The 19,492-nt window shown below is 40.5% G+C and overlaps 1 protein-coding gene across 1 annotated transcript in view; it reads right to left on the bottom strand.

Moving 5' to 3' along the window:
• RBPJ (recombination signal binding protein for immunoglobulin kappa J region) overlaps nt 1–19,076 on the bottom strand; it is a 91,500-nt gene extending 72,424 nt beyond the window's left edge. The window contains exon 1 of the mRNA XM_072336314.1: nt 18,916–19,076. Coding sequence (XP_072192415.1) covers nt 18,916–18,926 — 11 coding nt within the window. The 5' untranslated portion in view covers nt 18,927–19,076. The remainder of the gene's footprint in view (nt 1–18,915) is intronic.
• Between the last annotated feature and the right edge of the window lie 416 nt (nt 19,077–19,492).

Below are 19,492 nucleotides of genomic sequence, written 5' to 3'. Positions count from 1 at the left end.
GACTGCTCCAAACTAAAACATTAATATATATAAAACCACATATACTTTTTTGTGACTTTGGGAAGGTACTTATTATTTTTCTAATTAACCCAATAATTTTGCACAGTAATGCTTGTATGTATACCTGTTTGTATGATTTTCTAGCCAACAACCTTGAGTAAGTTCTCTGTGTTTAATTCTGCAAAGACCAACAACAGCTACACTGAATCTCTGTATAAGCAGAGGAATCTTTATATATATATCTCACATACAACTTAACAAGCATAAGCAATGTGGAAAATTGTTTTCCAAGCTGCATGATGAGATGACTGCAATGAAAGCTGAGAAACAGCTATTCCAAATCTTCTAAAAAGAGAAAGGGATGGGTTTGCCAAATCAGGAAAAGAGGCATCCTGTATTGTCTGTGATCAAAGGCAGCCCTGCTTTAGGCAGGACTTGATGAGAACACAAAGCTTGAAGAAAAAAACACTGGAATCATGTAAGGTTCATTTAAAGCACTGTGCTAGAAAGCTCATTCACTCAGATACTGGGTATTAAAATAAGTCAGTTCATTCTGTCTTCTCAACTGAAAAATAACCACAGTACTCGTTGCTTCTCTCAGCTGACCAGATTTCATGTTGGTGTACCTCAAGCAGAAGAAAGGACACAGATCCAGTAACAAAATGGTGGTACTTGGGATATTTAAGCAGCTGATATTTTACACTTCGCTCACATTAGAAGTTTGGCTTTGCTGCTAAGATCAACATTTCTGTTCCATCTTAGCTTTTATCGTAGACTTCTGTTTCTGCCTAAATTCTGACCAATAAGTACAGCACAGAAGTATATTTCAGGGTCTGAACAAAAACCAGCATTTTGCTCTCGACTTGCTTATTTTGATGTTTCACCTTGCAAAGTGAGCTGCACACTTCAGACTTTCATTAGAAGCAAAGCCCACATTCTCTTTCCAGATTTGTCAAGGAAAAAGTTATTCCAAAGCATCATTTCAAACCTGGAACGCATCTGGATCTGAAGTCAGAAAAAATTAGTTCTCTTCTGTTTGTTCTTTCTCCTCTCTACCAGGGGTGGTTACAGGTAACGTCAGGAATGCAGACGCAATATACAACATCAATGTATTCACCGTGAGATCAGAAGTCAGAACTCCCAGATGCTGATTTTAATTTTGTCAATGATTTTTGGCTCTCAGCTCTCATCTGAGCAAAGGGATATCAGCACTTCAAAAATCAGAAGGAAAAGTTTAACAATAATTTACGATTTGGTTTCTAGTTTGTTTGAAAGAATCCTTGCTACATTATTATTACAGCCACGTTCATCTGTGTAATTTCTCTTCCCTATTTGGATTGCCATAGATCAGGTAATTTTTTTACAGCAGCTGCTTGTACAGGGACAAAATCCAGTTTCTGTTAATTCTTGAGTATGTGATCTTTGTATTTGCTCTCACCAAACAATCAGGCACACATTGAGTGAATGCATTTCCAAAAGCCAGCAGAGAGGAATGTGAAGAGTGATTTGACTGAACTCGTAGCATAATGTGCTCTGTTGGCTTAGCTCTAATACTCTTGAATTCCTTCTACAGGCGTCTGATCCATAAAAGATTTGGTCACTTAAAACAGTGATTTGTCCTCATGTTTCAAGTGGGCACTGCTAGAACTCCATCTCAGCTTCTATTAATAGACAGCATTTACATTTACACCACCGATTATACTCCCATCTGCCTTCCTGCCTCCAAGGTTGCTTTGCTGACTGCAAAAGGGAACACCAGCACTTACAATCATGGGCACTGGGGGAATTTCAGGCAAATGCACTCAGCTGCCATGGAGGTGTCTGAGCTCACCTAGAGCTGCATCATTTTGACCTGGAGGCTCTTTTAGGACCTGTGGGTTTGTATTTGCATTTCCTGAGCTGCATTTGTCAGTCTGCTGCTCACTGCTGTCCAAGCCCGGCTGATACCAGCTTCAGCACAGCCACACCTTGGCTCACAAAGGGCTGGGTTTGGTATAAGCAACCACAGCAGGAAAGATTCCTTTCTCTCTAACAGGCAGAAGTAGGAATGACTGCCATCCACTTCATGTATTGGAATTTCCCTGTTCCCAGACCAGAGGCAGAATTTGGCTGGAGAGATGATAGATGTTGCTTCCTAGGGAGCAGGACATTGTTAGGCAGCTGTGGCTCCAAACTCCCAGCAGACCTCACGCTAATTAAAACCTGCTTCTGGTGTGTTATTTTGCGCTTTGCCTTGAAATGTCATTGTGGTTTAGGAAACTTACAGAGATACTCATCTTCTGCCCAAGTCCAAGAGGACTCAAGCTTACATTTTCCATCTCCTATACTTCCTCAGTACTCCTTCTCTCCCTTTCTCATTCTGGTCCTTGGACAACAAAAGTATATTTGTTTATTGATTAGAAGAAATTATTGTAAAGTTCACCACTTGATTTTTGCTGAACTAGAAGTTTCCTAATAGCCAGACACAACTGATAGCTTCAGATTTGGTTTCAATCTGGACTAGAAGCATCCAGATTTTGGCCATTGAGTAGTTTCTGATTTTCTTCCTTTCTAAAGTATCTTCCCTTCCACCTCTGTTCTGCAACAAATTTAGAGTTGCAGGACTTACAACAACTTTATGTCTCAAATAGATGTCAATCTTTTTCAGTTTCAGTCTCCAAAGAGCGCTTGCAGAATCCCTGAGCAATTGTTAATAGGTAACCTGATAAGTCATTGAAATCAATACTTCTTACCTACTACAAGTGAGTACACAGAGACAGATGGGGCAGGCTATTACTGTAGCGTAGTCTATACAGATTAATTAGAAAACAGGCCCAGTGCAGCTGATGCCAAAAGAAAAAGTCCAAAGCATGAAAAAAAAAAACAAAAGAAGAAGAAAAAGAAGAATTACATCATTTCCTTGTGTCTTCCCTGAGGACGAGGGACTGGAGAATATGAGTCAGTCTGAAAAAATGAAATGAAAACAGCCCAGCTTTTAGCAACTTTTCCTTGTTCCTACCTTATTGAGGAGAGTAGGCCAGTGAAAACAAACAGCACAAGTCTTACTGCATGCTAGGTTTTATAGTAAGAGTGAAGGTGTGCATGTGGATAGCTTGGCTATACCATTTGCAACAAAAGTAGAGTGGATAGAAAGGACTTGGATATGGGGAAGCGTGACCTTGTGAACATAACATTTATATGGGCATATGCTGCCTGCTGCCAGCTACCAAGTAGTTCTGCAGCCAGTGGGTGAAATATTTTCAGAGCTCTTCAGAGAGAATAACACATTCCACATACCTTTCAGGTTCTCAGGCCTATTCTTTATGCCCCTGTTTTCTGTCTACAGTACAGAACTTTTGGGAGGATGAAGTAGTGGAGAACTTACAACTTTCTTTGTGTAGGGACAGCACATTTTGTCCACTTGTTTGTAACTTTGCCATTTTCTCACTGTTTGACTGACATCATGGTATCAAATGTGCAAGGCAAATGACTTTTAATAATGAAACCTATCTTTCTGTGAGTGAGAATCACCTGGATAGTAATTAACCATCTATTTTCTCAAAATAGCATTGCTCTCTTCTGTTTAAACAGTGTAAAGGATAATGAAGGCTTAGCTGCTCAAGTCAGTGGTTCATTTGAGGGTATCTCTGTAATTCCTTTAATATCAAGGATATTCACTGTGTCAGAGTCCCATAGAGCATTCTGTGTTGGAAGGGACTCATGAGGTTCACTGGCAATTCCTGGCTTCACACAAGACCACTCAAACATCAGACTCTGTATGTGAATGTTGTCCAAACACTTCAACTGTGGCATCTTTGGACCATGGCACCGAAACCTGCACACAGCATTCTAGGTGTAGCTACATCCACTCCAAAAAAAAAACAAACCCTAATTTTCTATTTCATTCCCTATAAATTCCTAAGCTTATCTTGCTTTTAGTCTGATTGCTCGTGTCTTAATATGCTGTGATACATCTTTACTTCATACCTTTACTTCACAAAGTTTAGGGCAAAAGCATCCTGAGGTTTATTTGATTCTATCACTGTCTTGGTTTTCATTTAAAAATAAGTCTCTTTGAAACAATATTTATGCCCATACTGATGTCTGAGCATGCAGTCGGGAACAACAGCTGTGAGTAATCCTGATCTTCATCATGAAGTGGAAGTAGAGCTGTTGGAGCTCACTGACAGCTTTATCGAATGACTCTTTGCACCAGGAGGAGAAAAACTGTGAAGACCCTATTAAACTCACTAAAACATTGGCTTCTGGAGTAATTTCTCAGGCCTCTTTACCTCCACCAGCCTACGAGGGGCAAATGGGAATGAACTGTAGGATGGCCATGAGAAACCAGAACCGCGCAAGCTTCATGTCATGCTGTGCCTCGGGCAGAGGTTTGCAGTAATCTGACCCTGTCCTCAGCATCTCTTTCCCCGAACTGCAAATCATTCCATTATCGTGCTGTTTTACCATCATACAAATGCAAATTTGCCCTATAACAGAGCAAGTCATATCTCTGATGGAATAGATTTCGCCATCCCGTATCATCTGTGTGCTTTATACTGCAGGTTCTACGTAAGCCCAAGAAAAACCTTCTGATGTGTACTACTGATTGTTTACATACGTTATCAGAGGAAAAAGAAAACACAACAGGAAAGGAAAGCTGGCAGCTCACGCTGCCAAGAAAGCTGGCAGAGGCTCGATTCACAGTCAGATCATTTCCAGTCAATAGGCTTTGTTTTCTTTTTTTAAAAACCAAAACAGAGCAGAACACCCTTCCTAGAAAGTTGCTGCACTGTTACTTTTTCCCCATTAGAGTCAGTCCAGAAGAATACTTGCAGTGACACTTGTGCTTGGAACTGAGGGATGAAATGTTGGGAGATTCTTCCAGGCAGAGAGAGTGCAATGCGTGGCTTGCCAGCAGGTGCAGTAAGATACTGTGGATGAAATAAACTCAACACAAGCGATGCTGCTTGGAGCTGTGTTCACATTTCCCTGTGATAAAGGCCTCTTAATGATAATGAAATAAGGGATTTGCAATGCAAATAGAAATCAATGCCAAAATAAGAAGCTTAGGACCTAGGCACTTTTCTTGCCTTCAGGTCAGGTTCCACAATGGGAAGAGAAGAGATGCCCTGTAGCAATGGGAACGTTCCCCTGGTCAGCAAAGGCAGCTCTCGCAGCAATTCTGAAACCAAAATGTCAGATGGAATAGAAAGTAATGCAAGCTTAATGAAAGTGTGACTTGAATAGTGTCAGACAACATAGATGTGTTTAAATCTGTGCTGTGTCACAACAAGCACGAGGATGGTGCAGTGGAAGTAGAGCACTGACAAATTCACTTCATCCTCTGCTATGGTGTCAGATTCCAAATGGAAAACCAAAACACAAGGATTATCTCCTGGCACTGTAATGTGTAAATAGTGACTATCTATTCCATTTCCAGTTGTGAGACATTTAAGGACAGGAGCGCTTTAGGTTTTCTGTTAAATTCTACTCAGTCCTATCAAGTACAGATGTTTCACTGCAGCAAAACATGATCCTCTTGGAAAGACTTCTTAATTTAAGGCTATTTTCTAAATAGAAAAAGAAAAAAATAATAGTCTTCTCAGAAATTGACATGGAGGAGATCATGTTGTCTGCTTCTGATGTTTAAGTGAGATACATCCAGGAGACTAAAACTGGAATTCTAGTTTTACTGTGTCATCCCTATGTAAAATAAGACCAAAGATCACCTATTACACACTGAAGTTGCTCATGGGTTACAGCATATGCAGCTTCCCTCTGCTCTCCAAGGTGACTGGAGGTGTGGTCATTTCAGAGGCACTGGCTGGTAGATCACTGGCTCAAATGCACCAAGACAAGACAAAAAGAGCTGTCAATGATACAGAGAAAACAAAGCCATGCTTATAGGCCAAAATGTCAGGGAGATGATAGAAACTGTAGCTGAAAAGGGAACAAAAAATGATGCTATTTGGTCAGAACTCATTAGGAAACTGCCAGTTTCTGCAATTTTTTTCTTGTCAAAGGAGCGAGCATTTTTTTCGCTTAAAGGCTGACAATTCTAGGACACTGCCATGCAGAAATGTCATACCTGGGGGTACCCTGACCAATGAAAGCGGAAAAGAAATAACCTTCAAATAAATAAATGTAGGTGTGCAGAAATCTTCGTCAAGACCCAATCCTGATGTGAGCTAATTCTGATGACAACAACCATCTGTGCCTAACTCCCAAACTTACCCACGTCTATGAACTTCTTGTGTGCTTGGGAGTAGGTGGAAAGATTGGATGAGCTAACTCTGGCTGAGGATATCCTGGTTCCCTACTGCAGGCTGCCTAGGAATATTTTTGAGTTTAGCTCTCCTGCAAGAACTGTCTGACTCCTTTCCACGAGAAGAGAAGAAGTGGACCAACAGTTAATCATTTTACTGAGGAACCTTTGCTCACCTTCATTTCATGCTCATGACTCCAGCAGATGCTGGCTTACAACCAGCACGTGGTAATGGCAGCAAAACTCATTTGCATTAGTTCCTTTAATTCACTGTTTCCCTTACAGACCTGAAAAGAGATGAATCAAAAATAATTGCCTGCTTATAGAGTAATACTGACTTGTTCATTAAACCTTGCTGGGGCACTGGATGCAGGCACTTGAATGATCTGGAAAATATGAGAAGAACTTGGCTAGGGAACAAAAACAAAGCTGATATGTGATAATGGCAAAAACAGAAGTCAAAGCTATATAATACAGGCAAATTCCTATTGAATGCCTCTTTGTCTCGCTTCAAAGAAACACAGAGAAGCACTCAGGATGTGCAGATAAGTAGGCAGTGTTCCTTACAGCAAAGCTGAAGGAAAGAAGGAAATGCTTCAAGGGTTGGTGCCTGGTTGCATGGAATATTGCTGGGCTGAAAGCAGTCAGCGGGAGTTCATCATGATAGTCCTTCAAACCTCTTTATCGCATCAATATGCAGTAATCAGTTAGAAGCAGCCACAGTACTTTCCCATTGCTATGTGCTCTATGGGCACATGGAGAGATAAGGAGGGGAACTAATGTGGGGTTTGGGTCAGTAAAGAGCACTGCATTGAATAGTGAACTCAGCCCACATTTAAAAAACGTGGAAGGGGAACAAAAAAAGGGAACTACGATGGCATGTAAAATTCAGCTCTTCCTCTTGCCTCGCAAGTAGTCGTTCTGATAAGTAGTAAGGGAAATGTTTTTTGCGTATTCATTCACACAGAGGGAGAAAGGAATAAAGACAAGTCAATAAACCCATTAATGTTACATTCTGAAATTTCTTTGCATCTGCTGCCACTGCTACATTACCAGAGGGGAGGGCCTCCAGCCTACTTCATAGGCTTATCAGCTAACTTAGTGCAGGCAAAATGTCTCTCCCTCACAGAAAGAAGTAGTCAAGTACTATACCTTGAGAGAAAACGACATTGGTTGCTTTCAGAGGCTAATAATATTGGATTAGCCTTCAACCTAGATCCACAAGAGTGCAGTTTTGGCATCTGATTTCTGTTTTTATGAATTTGTGTATCTGTGTCTTGAGCTGAATCACTTTATTTTACTGCGATGTTTCATAATGTTTTTGATAGAGAGCTTTTACCCTTTACACTGTATGAGTAGAACTGTATCATCTTAAAAATAAGATGTGATGTATGCCAACATAGTCTGGAGTTAAGATTCAGTAGTGCAGTTATTCTTCAGAATATAATCCACTCCCAGCTCAAGATGGTCCTTTGAGCAGTAGAAATAAAAAAAGGACTGGAGTGGTAGTAACATTAGTGGCAAAATGACGAGGTAACATTTCTGATTCAGGCAAGTTCTTTTGCTCCTGTATTTCTACTAGTTCACTTTCAGGTGACACAAGACACTTCAAATGCTGTTAACATGCTGTGACCCAGTTATTAGAGAAAAAATCCCAGTCTTGGCCTCAGTGAAATAATTAGGACCAGTAGAAAAAATCCTCAGCCTATTTTGCTGAGTTAAAAGCTATAGGATTGCATCTACTGCACTTCTACTTTCCTTTTATGCTTCACATCCCTGTAGCCAGGATGGAAGCACTGGTTCAGAAGCCAGTTAGTTATGTTCCAAAACAAAAGTTACAAAATTTTTCTATCAATTTGTCCGACCTGAAGAGTTCCCTCCTGTGATGCAGCTACATTTCCATACAGTTTCTGTCTGGGAGCCTGTAGCTCCGGAACATCCCTACACGAGCAGTCCCGGTGTTGTGTGTTATTTGGGATTCTACTCAAGCCAAGAGCAAGGAAGCCATGAAAGCCCTGGCTTTAACTTCATTTTGGCCTCCACCTCTATCGCAGTCAGCTTGCAATCCCAGCTCAAGCCAAAACCTGCCTGCCTGCCAGGCGTCCTGCCATGGAGGAGGCCGCAGAGGTTTGCTGCTGATTCAGGCCGATGTGGGCCGAGGGTCGCAGGGTTTCCAGGATCCCAGTCCAGCTGGCTTGCTGGGCCCCACAACCTGCCTGCAGACCAGAAGCCATGGCAGATGCTGATGTGATTCCTGTTGACTGAACTACTGCTTACCCTCAGCTGGCAGAGACTTTCCCAAAACTGCTGCTGCGATCCTTGCAGTTCACCTTTCAATCTGGAAATTCTGTATATGTCTATTTCCATTTTTCCCCCCCCACTCTGCCTGTTCAACAGGAAATCTCATTGAATTTTCCTCCCACTCTAATTTGCACATAAATCTTAAAATGCCAACATTTCACCTCTAAAGATATTCTGTTATTTGCCCATCTCTGGTGTAAGCGTTGGTATTTAAGCCCCAAGAAAGACAGAATACATTCAAATGGAGAAATTCTTCCAAAATGCAGCAGATTGCACAGGGTTACCCTAAAAGATGGAACGGTAGAGCTCTGCTGACATATTCCACCTTCTTTATACCAAAACTGTAGAAAGACCGTCCTATGAGGGGACTGTAGTTGGTTTCCTCTTATTTAATTTGTCTTGTTCCTTTCTCTTTCTTTTCCATACTCTTTAGTCTAAACAAAAACAGTGAACAGTGCTCAGCAAGAATTAGGAATTCAATGGGGTAATTTCTTTTTCTCCCTGCAACTCTGGTAATGTCACTGCCCAGCTGTAGAATTATCAATAATTTGGAAAGATGTAATTCTTAATGCTCTACATGGGTTGTTTTGTAAAATATCTCCTTCTAAGGCAGGCAGGTAAGTGCTATAATGGACATTAAAAACAAAAAGTCACTGTTGATGCATAAGGAAAAGTGTATGGTTTGCTAAGTGTTAAACTTCCTGTGCTCACGCAGCTGAACAATATGGAATTGTGTTAAGAAGGAAAGCGAGTTCCCAGTGGTACCTGGCTGAGTTTGGGATTACGCTGTCACTTAAGGATGTACCTAAATGTCGTTACAGAAGGCTACAAAGCTGCCATTTGCCTGAATATCTCGTACTGCATTAGCGCTACTTTTATCTGCAGTTAAATATTTATATTTTAAGAGGCTTTGCTTCTTGTTTACTGGGTTTTCCAAACCAGGAAGACCACATGGTCTCTGTGTGGGGTCAGATGCATAGAAAAAACAGAGCAAAGCATCACTGCTTTGTAACTACCCTAAACTCTGTGCAGAGGTTCTGAAAAAAAAATTATAAATAGTTTCTGTTTTAGCAGGAAACTTCCTGTTACTCATATATCTGTCACCCAGTCTGAGGTGTCAAGTTTATGATCAAAATGCAATGCAACACACCAAGTTTTATACCTCCGAGAAGACGAATCAATTCTAATTTACATTGCTTCATTTGTAGGGGCTCTGCAAGGAGCGGCTTGAAGAGAAAAGCAAAATGAGGAAGTTTCTGGATGACTATTTTGCACTAGAAGTTCTCATTATTTTTATATTAAAAGGAATTTTTGTGAGAGGTGAAAAGATTCCATCCTGTAATACACCCTCAACACGCTGTATGCTCTTTCAGTGCCCGCAGCTGAGCCTTCATGAAGAGGATATTTAATGCTGTAGGTGTTTAAAGCTTAAGGCTACAAACAAGAATAGGATTTCCTTTGTGTTTGTTAAGGTGGATAGAGACAGGACAAGGGGGAGCGGTTTTAAACTGATACAGGGGAGGTTTAGGTTAGACATCAGGAGGAAGCTTTTCCACACAGAGGATGGTGATGCACTGGAACAGGTTGCCCAAGGAGGTTGTGGATGCCCCATCCCTGGAGGCATTCAAGGCCAGGCTGGATGTGGCTCTGGGCAGCCTGGTCTGGTGGCTGGTGACCCTGCACATAGCAGGGGGGCTGAAACTCAATGATCAGTGTGGTCCTTTTCTACCCAGGACATTCTATGATTCTAATGAGGTAGAACAGAGCAGTGTGTTACAGCAGAGTGGCATGCGGCACCGTGAGATTATGGTGCTAAAAATTAGGAGACTGCATTATTTTTCTGCCTCTTTAGTATTTTAATTTTCTTGGCAAGTGCATCTGCATTACATCTCACACTTTCCAACCATGTATCATAGATGAGAAGGACAGAAAATATAATGTTGAATCCTCTTTACTGCACAATTCCTTGCTACAGACTGCAACTGAATTTCCAAAACAGAAAGCACAGAAATGGGGATCGGGCTCCACAGCACTGTTCTGTGTTACATACAGGTACTGATCCCAGAATCCTGAGAGTCAGCAGGTGTCTGTGTTGTGGCTTTTCTGTAGGGAATGAAGGTACAAACCCCAAAGAAGGTGTTTATTCTCAGTCTTCACAATGACTGTAAGAGGTTTCCTTCTGTCAGCAGCAGCTGTTGCACAGGTCAGTAGAATTTTAAGGCGTAAACAAGAAGGGCATAAAAAAGCCATGCAACAAGCACAGGCTTTCTGCAAAACTCTCTGTTCTCTTTCCCCTCTCCCATGGCAGCAAAAGATGGAACAAATCCTTCCTGCTTGCAGAGGTACACGGGCTTCTCTGCAGGTTATTTTTGTTGCCTCTCCCCAGAGTCTTGGCTTTTGCAGTTACACTAGTTTAATTTTTCAGATCTGCTGGAATTTGGGCTGCAGATATTCTTTTGCCTTTTCTATTTTATTGCAGAGCTTGAGCTCTTCTTGCATAGTTACTGATTGGCAGCCACTTTACGGTACTCAAGTATTGATTTTTGTCATTGGCTGCTAGTTTCCTTAGGATTTTATTTTCATAGCAGTAAAAGGCAGTAAGAGGTTTAAAAGTTTAGCATTCATGAGCATTGGTTTTGTTCTCAATAACTTTCAATTTTCTCACTTTAAAACACAAACAACCAGAACTGTTATAACAACAAGGGCGTCATAACAAGTCCCAGATCTCTTCATTGTTTTCCAGCCTGCTTTTAACTGTCTGAGTGTTACAAAAGTAAATTCAACAGTTTTGAATTAGCAGCATTTAAAAATCTCAGAGTATCTGGAACTAATAAGGCTTCTACTGAATGGTAGTTCTACGAAGAAAGACCATTACAAAACATATTAGTTTGTAGCCACTGCAATATACACTGTTAGGTTTCAGCCTGAGCTGACAGTGTACAGAACTAAAGAATATAACATATGATGTTAAGGGAGAAACCAAGACTGTGCTAGATGGGGTCATTGAAATAGAGAGCCTGAGATCATAAGAGTGCCAAAGAAAGAAAAGGCAACCGTATTGCTGTAGAGCAGGACATAAACAAAGGCACCAAACTGATGGAGTAGGGGTGCTTTCAATAACGTGCATGAATGAAAGTATCAGTAATTCAAGATGAAAAAGAGGTGAAAAAAAACTGTTTGAATTTGCGTAGCCACCTGCCATTAAATAACTTAAAATCGAGCAAAAGTTATTGTGTGGCTGGGCAGAGAGAAGGGAAGATTATAGAAAGGATTAAAATGAAACAGCTGGGCTTTCTTACTACAGCTACAGAATCAAGGCATAAAACGAAAGAATACTCAGAGAGAATTTGAACCTAGTAATCATTAGATCAATAAAAAAGAATTCATTTAGGACAACTGGGAACTTAAGAATGTGAAAGCAAGCACAAAAGTGATGTTTTGTCCAAGAACTTCTGGACAGGGAAAACCATTTTTTTTTTTCTAATGTCAGCAGAAAACTTTGCCTAAATGTCAGCAGTAAGAAGAAAATGTGAAATCATCAGCAAAAAGAAACATTTATCATTCCTGAACTTCCATGTCACCTATGGCAACTTCTGGGAACAAGATTTTCCACGGGGAATATTATGAATCGTTACTGGCAATAGATGTCAAATATTTTTAAACATCTCCCTAAAAACAAAATATGTCATTGAACGTCCACTCCAGAATGACCTTCTGTATCAGAGGAGGAAAATAAAGAAGAATGGTACACCTACTTTTGAGCAAGATCCAGGAAGATATTCAAAAAACACAAAGGGTGATGGGATAGGTTTGTCAGGTTTTGCTGTACAGAAGCAGTTAGTTCATCCTAAAATGCTGAACAAATGAACCCAGTGTAGTCTTACAAATGATTGTTCATCACAGCAAGGCAGTTATGTAAGAGTGCCTTCGAGAATCCTGAACCAAATAAAAACAGGTAGACAGCTGAGGACAGGTTAACAGCAGGGACACGTGAAACTCCTCCCACTGGTGAGCACAGCCTTTGGTGTGTGTCCAATCCATCGCTGCTTCATGGGTCTTAAAGGGTCCAGCGGGATCATAGTACCTTGCTACCATAGGGGCTGAAAAATGCTACCAGTGTCTCCTCAGAGCTGCCCATGGGTGAAACTTTTAAGAAGAGGCCAACAGAATGCAAAACACTCCATCTACAGGGAAGCATTTTCCACCCTAGCAGAAGGCCAAGGTTGCCAAGCCAGGCAAGGAGCCCCTCACCTGCTGTTTAATACCCATCCTGACCCCTCAGGGACTCATCCTTCTGGATAATGTTTCTTCATTTTATGGGATTGGGCAGAATTCTGACACGGGATTGACCAGAAGTACCTGTTTTGAGAGCTGGCTATGGTGGGGCCGGGGACTGACAACATCCTGATCTACATTTGCCATCAAACCAGTGCAAGTTGCTCTTAATAAGGAGAAGACATTTCACCTGCAAATTAGGGGTAAGTATTTTTCTGCCAACTAGTATCTGAGAAGGATGTGTTTTCAAGCTACACTTAGAAGTTAGAATGGCATATTCTAAGAACCCAGTACCTAGAGATGAGGGGTTTTCTTTGGGAATATCTTCTGGTTTCATTTTTATTATTATTTTTTAATAAATCATGCAAAGAGCTGCACAAAATGTATATCTTACCAAAGAATTTATGCCAGGACCATTAAACCCAAAAGTTAAACGATGGCATAGTTTAAGACCACAACAATAAACAATTTCAGGGAAAACTAGAATTTTCTCCTATGAGTGTTCACCAGAAAACAGCACAGATTCTTGTATTTTCCATGCAGAAGAAAACCTTAAATAAACCCCAAGGGCTCCTAAAGTACCTAAAAATTGTATTTGTGCACCAAATCCCATTTTGTAATATGCTAGGCTTTTCACCTTACACTCTAATTATCTGATACTGGTTATTATACATACATGTATTTATATGACACATCACATCTTTGAAGGGGAAGACAACAAAAAGCTGACTTAAACTAATGCAATTTGTATCCATTTTGCTGTAATTGGAGACGTTCCTGTTTATAGAAAAACACTCCTGTGTTTTAAGATGGCATTTAAAAATAATGGCATGGTCCCCTGTCATCTCCTGGGCTACTGATGTAACACTCAGAATTCAAGCCACTGCTGTGTGCCGCGTCACAGGACAGAAACCTTAAGTCCTGTGTTTGTGGAGGCACAAAAGAGGACGTGCTGTTTCTCTTTACAGGCTCTCATGGGCCACTGAAATAGCAAAAGAGAGAAGGAAGTAATGTTGCTGCTCAGCTCAGTAAATAACCTGGATTCTTAGCAAATAGGCACACGGGGGCTTTCTTAGGAGTTAACATCCAATCACCTCACCCTCAAGATAGGAAAGCGGAAAGCGGAAATCTAAGCAAAAAGCAGGAGTCCCTCAAACAGAGCACCACAGAAGTCTGTTGACCATCAGATGACCACATGAGGGTTCCAGGAATTTAAAGGTTATGAAAATAAACCCAGTTTTACCATTCGATGTCTAAACAGGACACTTCATCATTACCTAAATGGACTGTTAAAGTAGAGGTAAAACTGATGTTCCAAGAACTCTGATGGTGCTATGTAGAACACAGACTACCACTCCAGCCTTTCAAAACCCTCAGCTCCCACTTGTTGAGGATACTGAAAATTAGTTGAAAAGCTGGCTTTTTGCCATACAGCCTTGACTTGACTTACCTGAATGCATGTACTCTAAAGCTCCTGTAGTGTCTTTCATAAATGAAACCCAGGTTCACCCTTGAAAGGAACTGTGAAAATCTCTTAGAAAAAGATAAATGTTTGCACTACTTATTCTGGGTTTGCTTAGTTCTGGGCCTATTACTGCCATGGAAAATTCGGGAACGTTTGACTGAGTCTGCTAAAGAAGCATCTTAAGGAAAAGGTTAAATAAATCTCATGCCTATGCAATGATTCAATGGATTTATGATTATAAAACCTAAGCTCACGGAATTTTGAACACAACACAGTTTTTATTTTGCTGGATTAGAAGAGCAGACGTTTTATCAACACACAGGAGATTCTGCAAACTTCATTTGATCCTACTGCATGATTCTCTTTTCTTTGTGCCGCTCTGAATTTCAGTGATTCAGAAAATCTGACGTGCCATTTTTGGATGTAAAATTTGTAAAATAGTTTTTAATGCATGCGTATATCATACACACATACCTCTGTGCCTGCACCCATGTTCCTTTTGCTGTCATTTCACCATTAGGTTCCATATGAAAAACAAGGAGTATTTTTCTGAATACTTTTCTAATGGCTTAGAATACCCCCTGAGGCTGAAAACAGGCCAGAGATTCTGGAAATCTAAATCCTCTTATTTTAATAGTTTTTTAAATCCTTGGCGTTTAGCTTTGAACTTTTACCAAGAATAGTTATATCTTATAAACAATGGCATTTGTTGATTGGATGAGGGACTAGATCAATATTGGTTTTGGCAACTCGTTTTGGCTGTGTTTGCCTGAAGAAATATGCTGGTTGTGGTGTTAAAAAGTTATGTCAGTTCCTTAACATGTGCCTCTTTTTCTTGGAGCACTGCCTGAAATTTAGTTTCCAAAGTTACTTCCAGAAGTTAACCTAGAGGCTGGCCTCCTCTGCAAAGGAAGCTACACAAAAAAATACTGGAATATAATCTACTGTTGCGAGCTATCACCACGCATGAAGTAAAATGATTCAAGATTAAAGACATATCATAAAACAATGTATTTTTGTTTCACAGAAGCACTGAACTGTAGGCCCCAACACTCATTTACACTGATTAAGTCTGATTTATGCTGTTCTTGCATTTTAAAAGGAGGTTGGAAGTAAATAAGTAGAATGATAGCAGTAAGGTTTTAGGCACTATGGGAGTAATCTGTCTGATACACAGCAAAATACAAGCCACATGATTTCCATGAATCTGTTCCTGATTCAAGCCCAGCACTACGAATGTACAAAACTCTATCTTTTAGGCACAACATGCCATTTTGATTTCCAAGTTTCCACTGAGAGGAAATGCAAACTGACAAATCGCTGCGATTACATTCAGAATTAACAACTTCATCTTATTTTGATTTGAATTCGTTTAGTTTCAGCTTCTGGCTATTTCAGCCTCTGATACGGCTGCTACAGGAAGGAGTCGCTTTGATTTAAAATGCCTGTCTTCAGAGTCAATGGCTCCTCTCAGTATAGGTTGAAGGACGCTTTTCAACGTATGGGTTGAAGGATGAGCTGGCTGAACTCCAGAGCCAGATAAAATATCCTGCAACCGGTACAAAAGTACCAATATAGCATCAGCATTATCTCTCATGTTTTTATCCTTCCCCTAGGTCTTGCTAAAACAGTTGCACCAATCTGGTGATTTTAAACAGTTGCCTAATTACCAGTTTAAATGTAATAGTGGTCCCATATCTATCAGTCTTAGTTCACCTATCTGTCCTTGTGCTTAGCTCTCAGTTGTATTCCCAGAAAGCAATCACATTACATTCCAGACTTTCTTTTGCTGTGCTAAAGAAGACGAGCTCCTTCGTTGCTGTCAAAGAGCAGTTTTCACAATTCACTCAGGTGCCTGCTGTACACGCGTATGTCTGAATTCTCAAGTGTGAGCAAGCAGATTTTCCACAGAGCATCTTACAAAGAGTCTCAATGAAGAGCATTAATATTTTCCGTGTTTAAAAAAGAAATTCTCTCACCTGATACATGTTGAGATTACTTACACCTCCTTACATTCAGGTCACTCTGTTCCTCTACCTAACAAAAGCCTCTTCTTCTTCTTTTTCCTCTTTTTAATTTTGTTGTAGTCTAATGAAGAAGGTCACTTTACAATAGAAATTAATGTTGTTTGACCCAGAGAATGGAATTCATCTCCTCTGTCTTTAGGCGCTTTCAGAAAGTAATTTAGTCTCTCCTGAGAAAGGTGTCCCAAACAGGTGGGATAAACGAGCAGTAAAAGCTCCCATCCCTGCATGTTAATTACAGGTGGCTTTTGATAACGCTGTAGTGGAAAGTATTGCATCAATCAATTATACAAATAGAGAATCGCATTTCCCCTTCCATGAAAAAGAACAAAACTACTTATTGAACATTGCTGTATATTCTGCATTATTTCTTATAATCTTATTTCTTATTTCCTCTAATAATGTCTAAATGGGTTGTTTGTGGTCTTTTCTGGTCATTACGTTTAGCACTGATCTTATCTTTAGGAAAAGAAGAAACCATAGTTCATACATTTATGATGCCTAGGGATCTCCTTCCCCCAACCTGCTCAGAGCCAAGGATATTTTCCTCATTTTGAACCCCAAAACAATTATTTCTTAACACAGCACAAAGGAGACAAAACAGCCCCATCCAATGGTAGATGAAGACACTTTTGATTATATATGTAGTACTTTTTCCATTGAGCTGTGCTTTATTAAATGAGTCGAGCTGCTCATAGATCTATTACTACCTGCTAGAGAGTTTCCTTAAAGATTTTGGTATGACATCTCCCATTCTCCAGTTCTTTCATTATTCCAGAAAGCCTTTCCGGTTCACACTCCGTTAAATGTTTTTCATCACCAAATCTAATCATTTCCAGAAAAGGAGAAAAAATGTTCTAAAAATAAGCGGCCATTTCTCTGTACCTCGCAAGAAAAATTTCAGACACTGTTATAAGCCCGGCCCTTCCTGCAGCCACTGGCAGTGTGCTGTCTGAGTTTTGATGGCAGGGTCTGTCATCATTTGAAGTGGTATGTGAGAGAAAATACTTGGCATTTTACACTAAGTTCAGTTAGCGATCTGAAATGCTGCCATTCTCTTCTACCTGAAATTCTGATTCTGAATCATGATGAGAGTGGAGACAGTTTCCTTATTTCTTCAGAATTTGCTTGACATTTTTGGGAGCAGTCTGTATCCTGGCATGTTGGTGTCTCTACCTGTGACTCTACACAGTCAAATTTGATCATTTGACCCCAAAAAATGAAACTGAAAAGTACTTCCACTGAAGGCCAAAAAGAGATTTGTTACTCTTTCTAGTCTTCATTTCTTTTACTCATTTGCTCAGTCTTAATACACGATAAACGGATTACTTTACCAAGGGTACTAAAATCAATCCATGCTTCTGGAGAAGCTCTCAGCAGTTCACAGGTGTCCTGTCAACGCCATTTCATTGCTGGGCTTCCTGTCTAACCCACAGTGTGTACCTCCCCAGTGCATCTCCACATTTAATGCAACAGCACGTCCTTGGCACAGCTGCTGGGCCACAGCCATGGCCACATCTCATCTTGCCAAGGCAATGCCCTCACCTGACCCAGCAGCAGGAACAGTTCCCTGTGCTTTTGTCTCATCAGACCAAAGTGAAGCTGTTGGACTTTCTATGGAAGGACTTCCTTTTCTGTTGGGATTTTAGTGAAGGCCTCAGATCTCATTTACTCGGTTATAAATTTTGTCCCTGGATTGCAAAGCCCTTCTGCATTGTGTTTTTTTCTTCCTCAAAGAGCACGATTTGCAGACTTACCCCAACTCTGTCATCCACCCAATATACAGAGCTCCTTGAATCTTTCTCTGCACACTCACCCATTGTTGTGGATCATCACTGAGTTTACTCCATTTTCTTTTTTTTTTTTAAGATAACTCTTGAATGGTCAAAGCAAAAACTGCAGAATTCTAGAAGTTCTTTGAGGGAACAAGCAAGAGCAGAAACTTGTAGCCAACATGCTTGTCTTCTCAAGCTGATGTTATCCCTACTGATTACCACCACTTAACTCCTGCCTCCTGCTCAGGGGCAGAGAGCAATCAATAAGATTATCAGTGATCCTCAAGATCCTTATCAAAGGCCTATAAATATGAAACATCGATTCCCCACCATACAAAAGGTCTGTCAGCCTGCACACACACGTGCCATGGAGATTCAGATGCCTGTGATCTCCTCACCAGCTCTAGGGAGGGACTCACCACAGGCAAGTGGGGCCAATGTACACTCTGGCTGTGTGCTTGAATCAGACACTCAAGAGCAGCACTTGTCCAGAGGGACAATTAGACTTTCCACAAAGGCCTCAAGCTATAGCTGTATGGCTCACAGAGAGAAAATACAGCTTCAGAGAAGTCTCCTCATTTTCCAGTATGATAACTCTCAAAATTAGTTATGAAGGGCAGGCAACATATAATTCCATTCTATAAAAACTGGCATAGTTATGTTTCATGGCACCAGACATAGATCATTTAGTTAATTATTCAATTTTTGCATTAAGCTCTTCTTTCTGGAAAATGTATTGTTAAAGGAGCTAATATAAAGCAAGACAGAAGCAGAATAGCAGTTCAGAAAGGTTTAAGAGTGTGTTTAAATAACACAGTAAGCACTTACAAGACTTTCATTTGGCTTGGCTTACAGCATCAGCATGCGACGTTCTTGCAGTGCCCTGAATCACTGAGCCACAGAACTGCCTTACCCCATCCCTCTGTAATTCCCAAGCAGAGAGGTTTCTGGGCCAAGCTATGGTATTCTCAGCTTGAAGTGGAAAAGACAAGCTTTCCACATCTTTCATGTGCAATATATTAACTACGTAAAAGAGCAGACTTCCTCATTCATATATGGAGCAGGCTATATTCCTCTTTCACTATGACTGTCAGACCTGTGACACAACCTCACAAACCCACTGTAGAGAAATTCAGAAAGATTTTAGAGAAGTCATTTAGCTTTTACTGAATACAAAATGCCAGAGACTTGCTTTTAATGACTGAAAGTTTGTTTTACAAGTGATCTTAGTAAGAGAAGGAAAATGAGTCATGTGGAATATATATCGTGTATGAGGCATCTTCCCCACAGAAGGGCAGAGGGAATGCAGAGAGATTTGCCTGGACTTCTAACAGCCTCAAAGAGCTTTTTCCTCCCTACTTTGTGGGACAATAAATTTCTTTGTTTATGTACAGAAGCAGTCATG

Source organism: Excalfactoria chinensis, chromosome 4, assembly GCF_039878825.1.
Source record: "Excalfactoria chinensis isolate bCotChi1 chromosome 4, bCotChi1.hap2, whole genome shotgun sequence".
NCBI classification, from domain to species: Eukaryota; Metazoa; Chordata; class Aves; order Galliformes; family Phasianidae; genus Excalfactoria; species Excalfactoria chinensis.
Note: the sequence above shows the minus strand (reverse complement) of the source record. Positions and strands in the feature narration are given on the sequence as shown.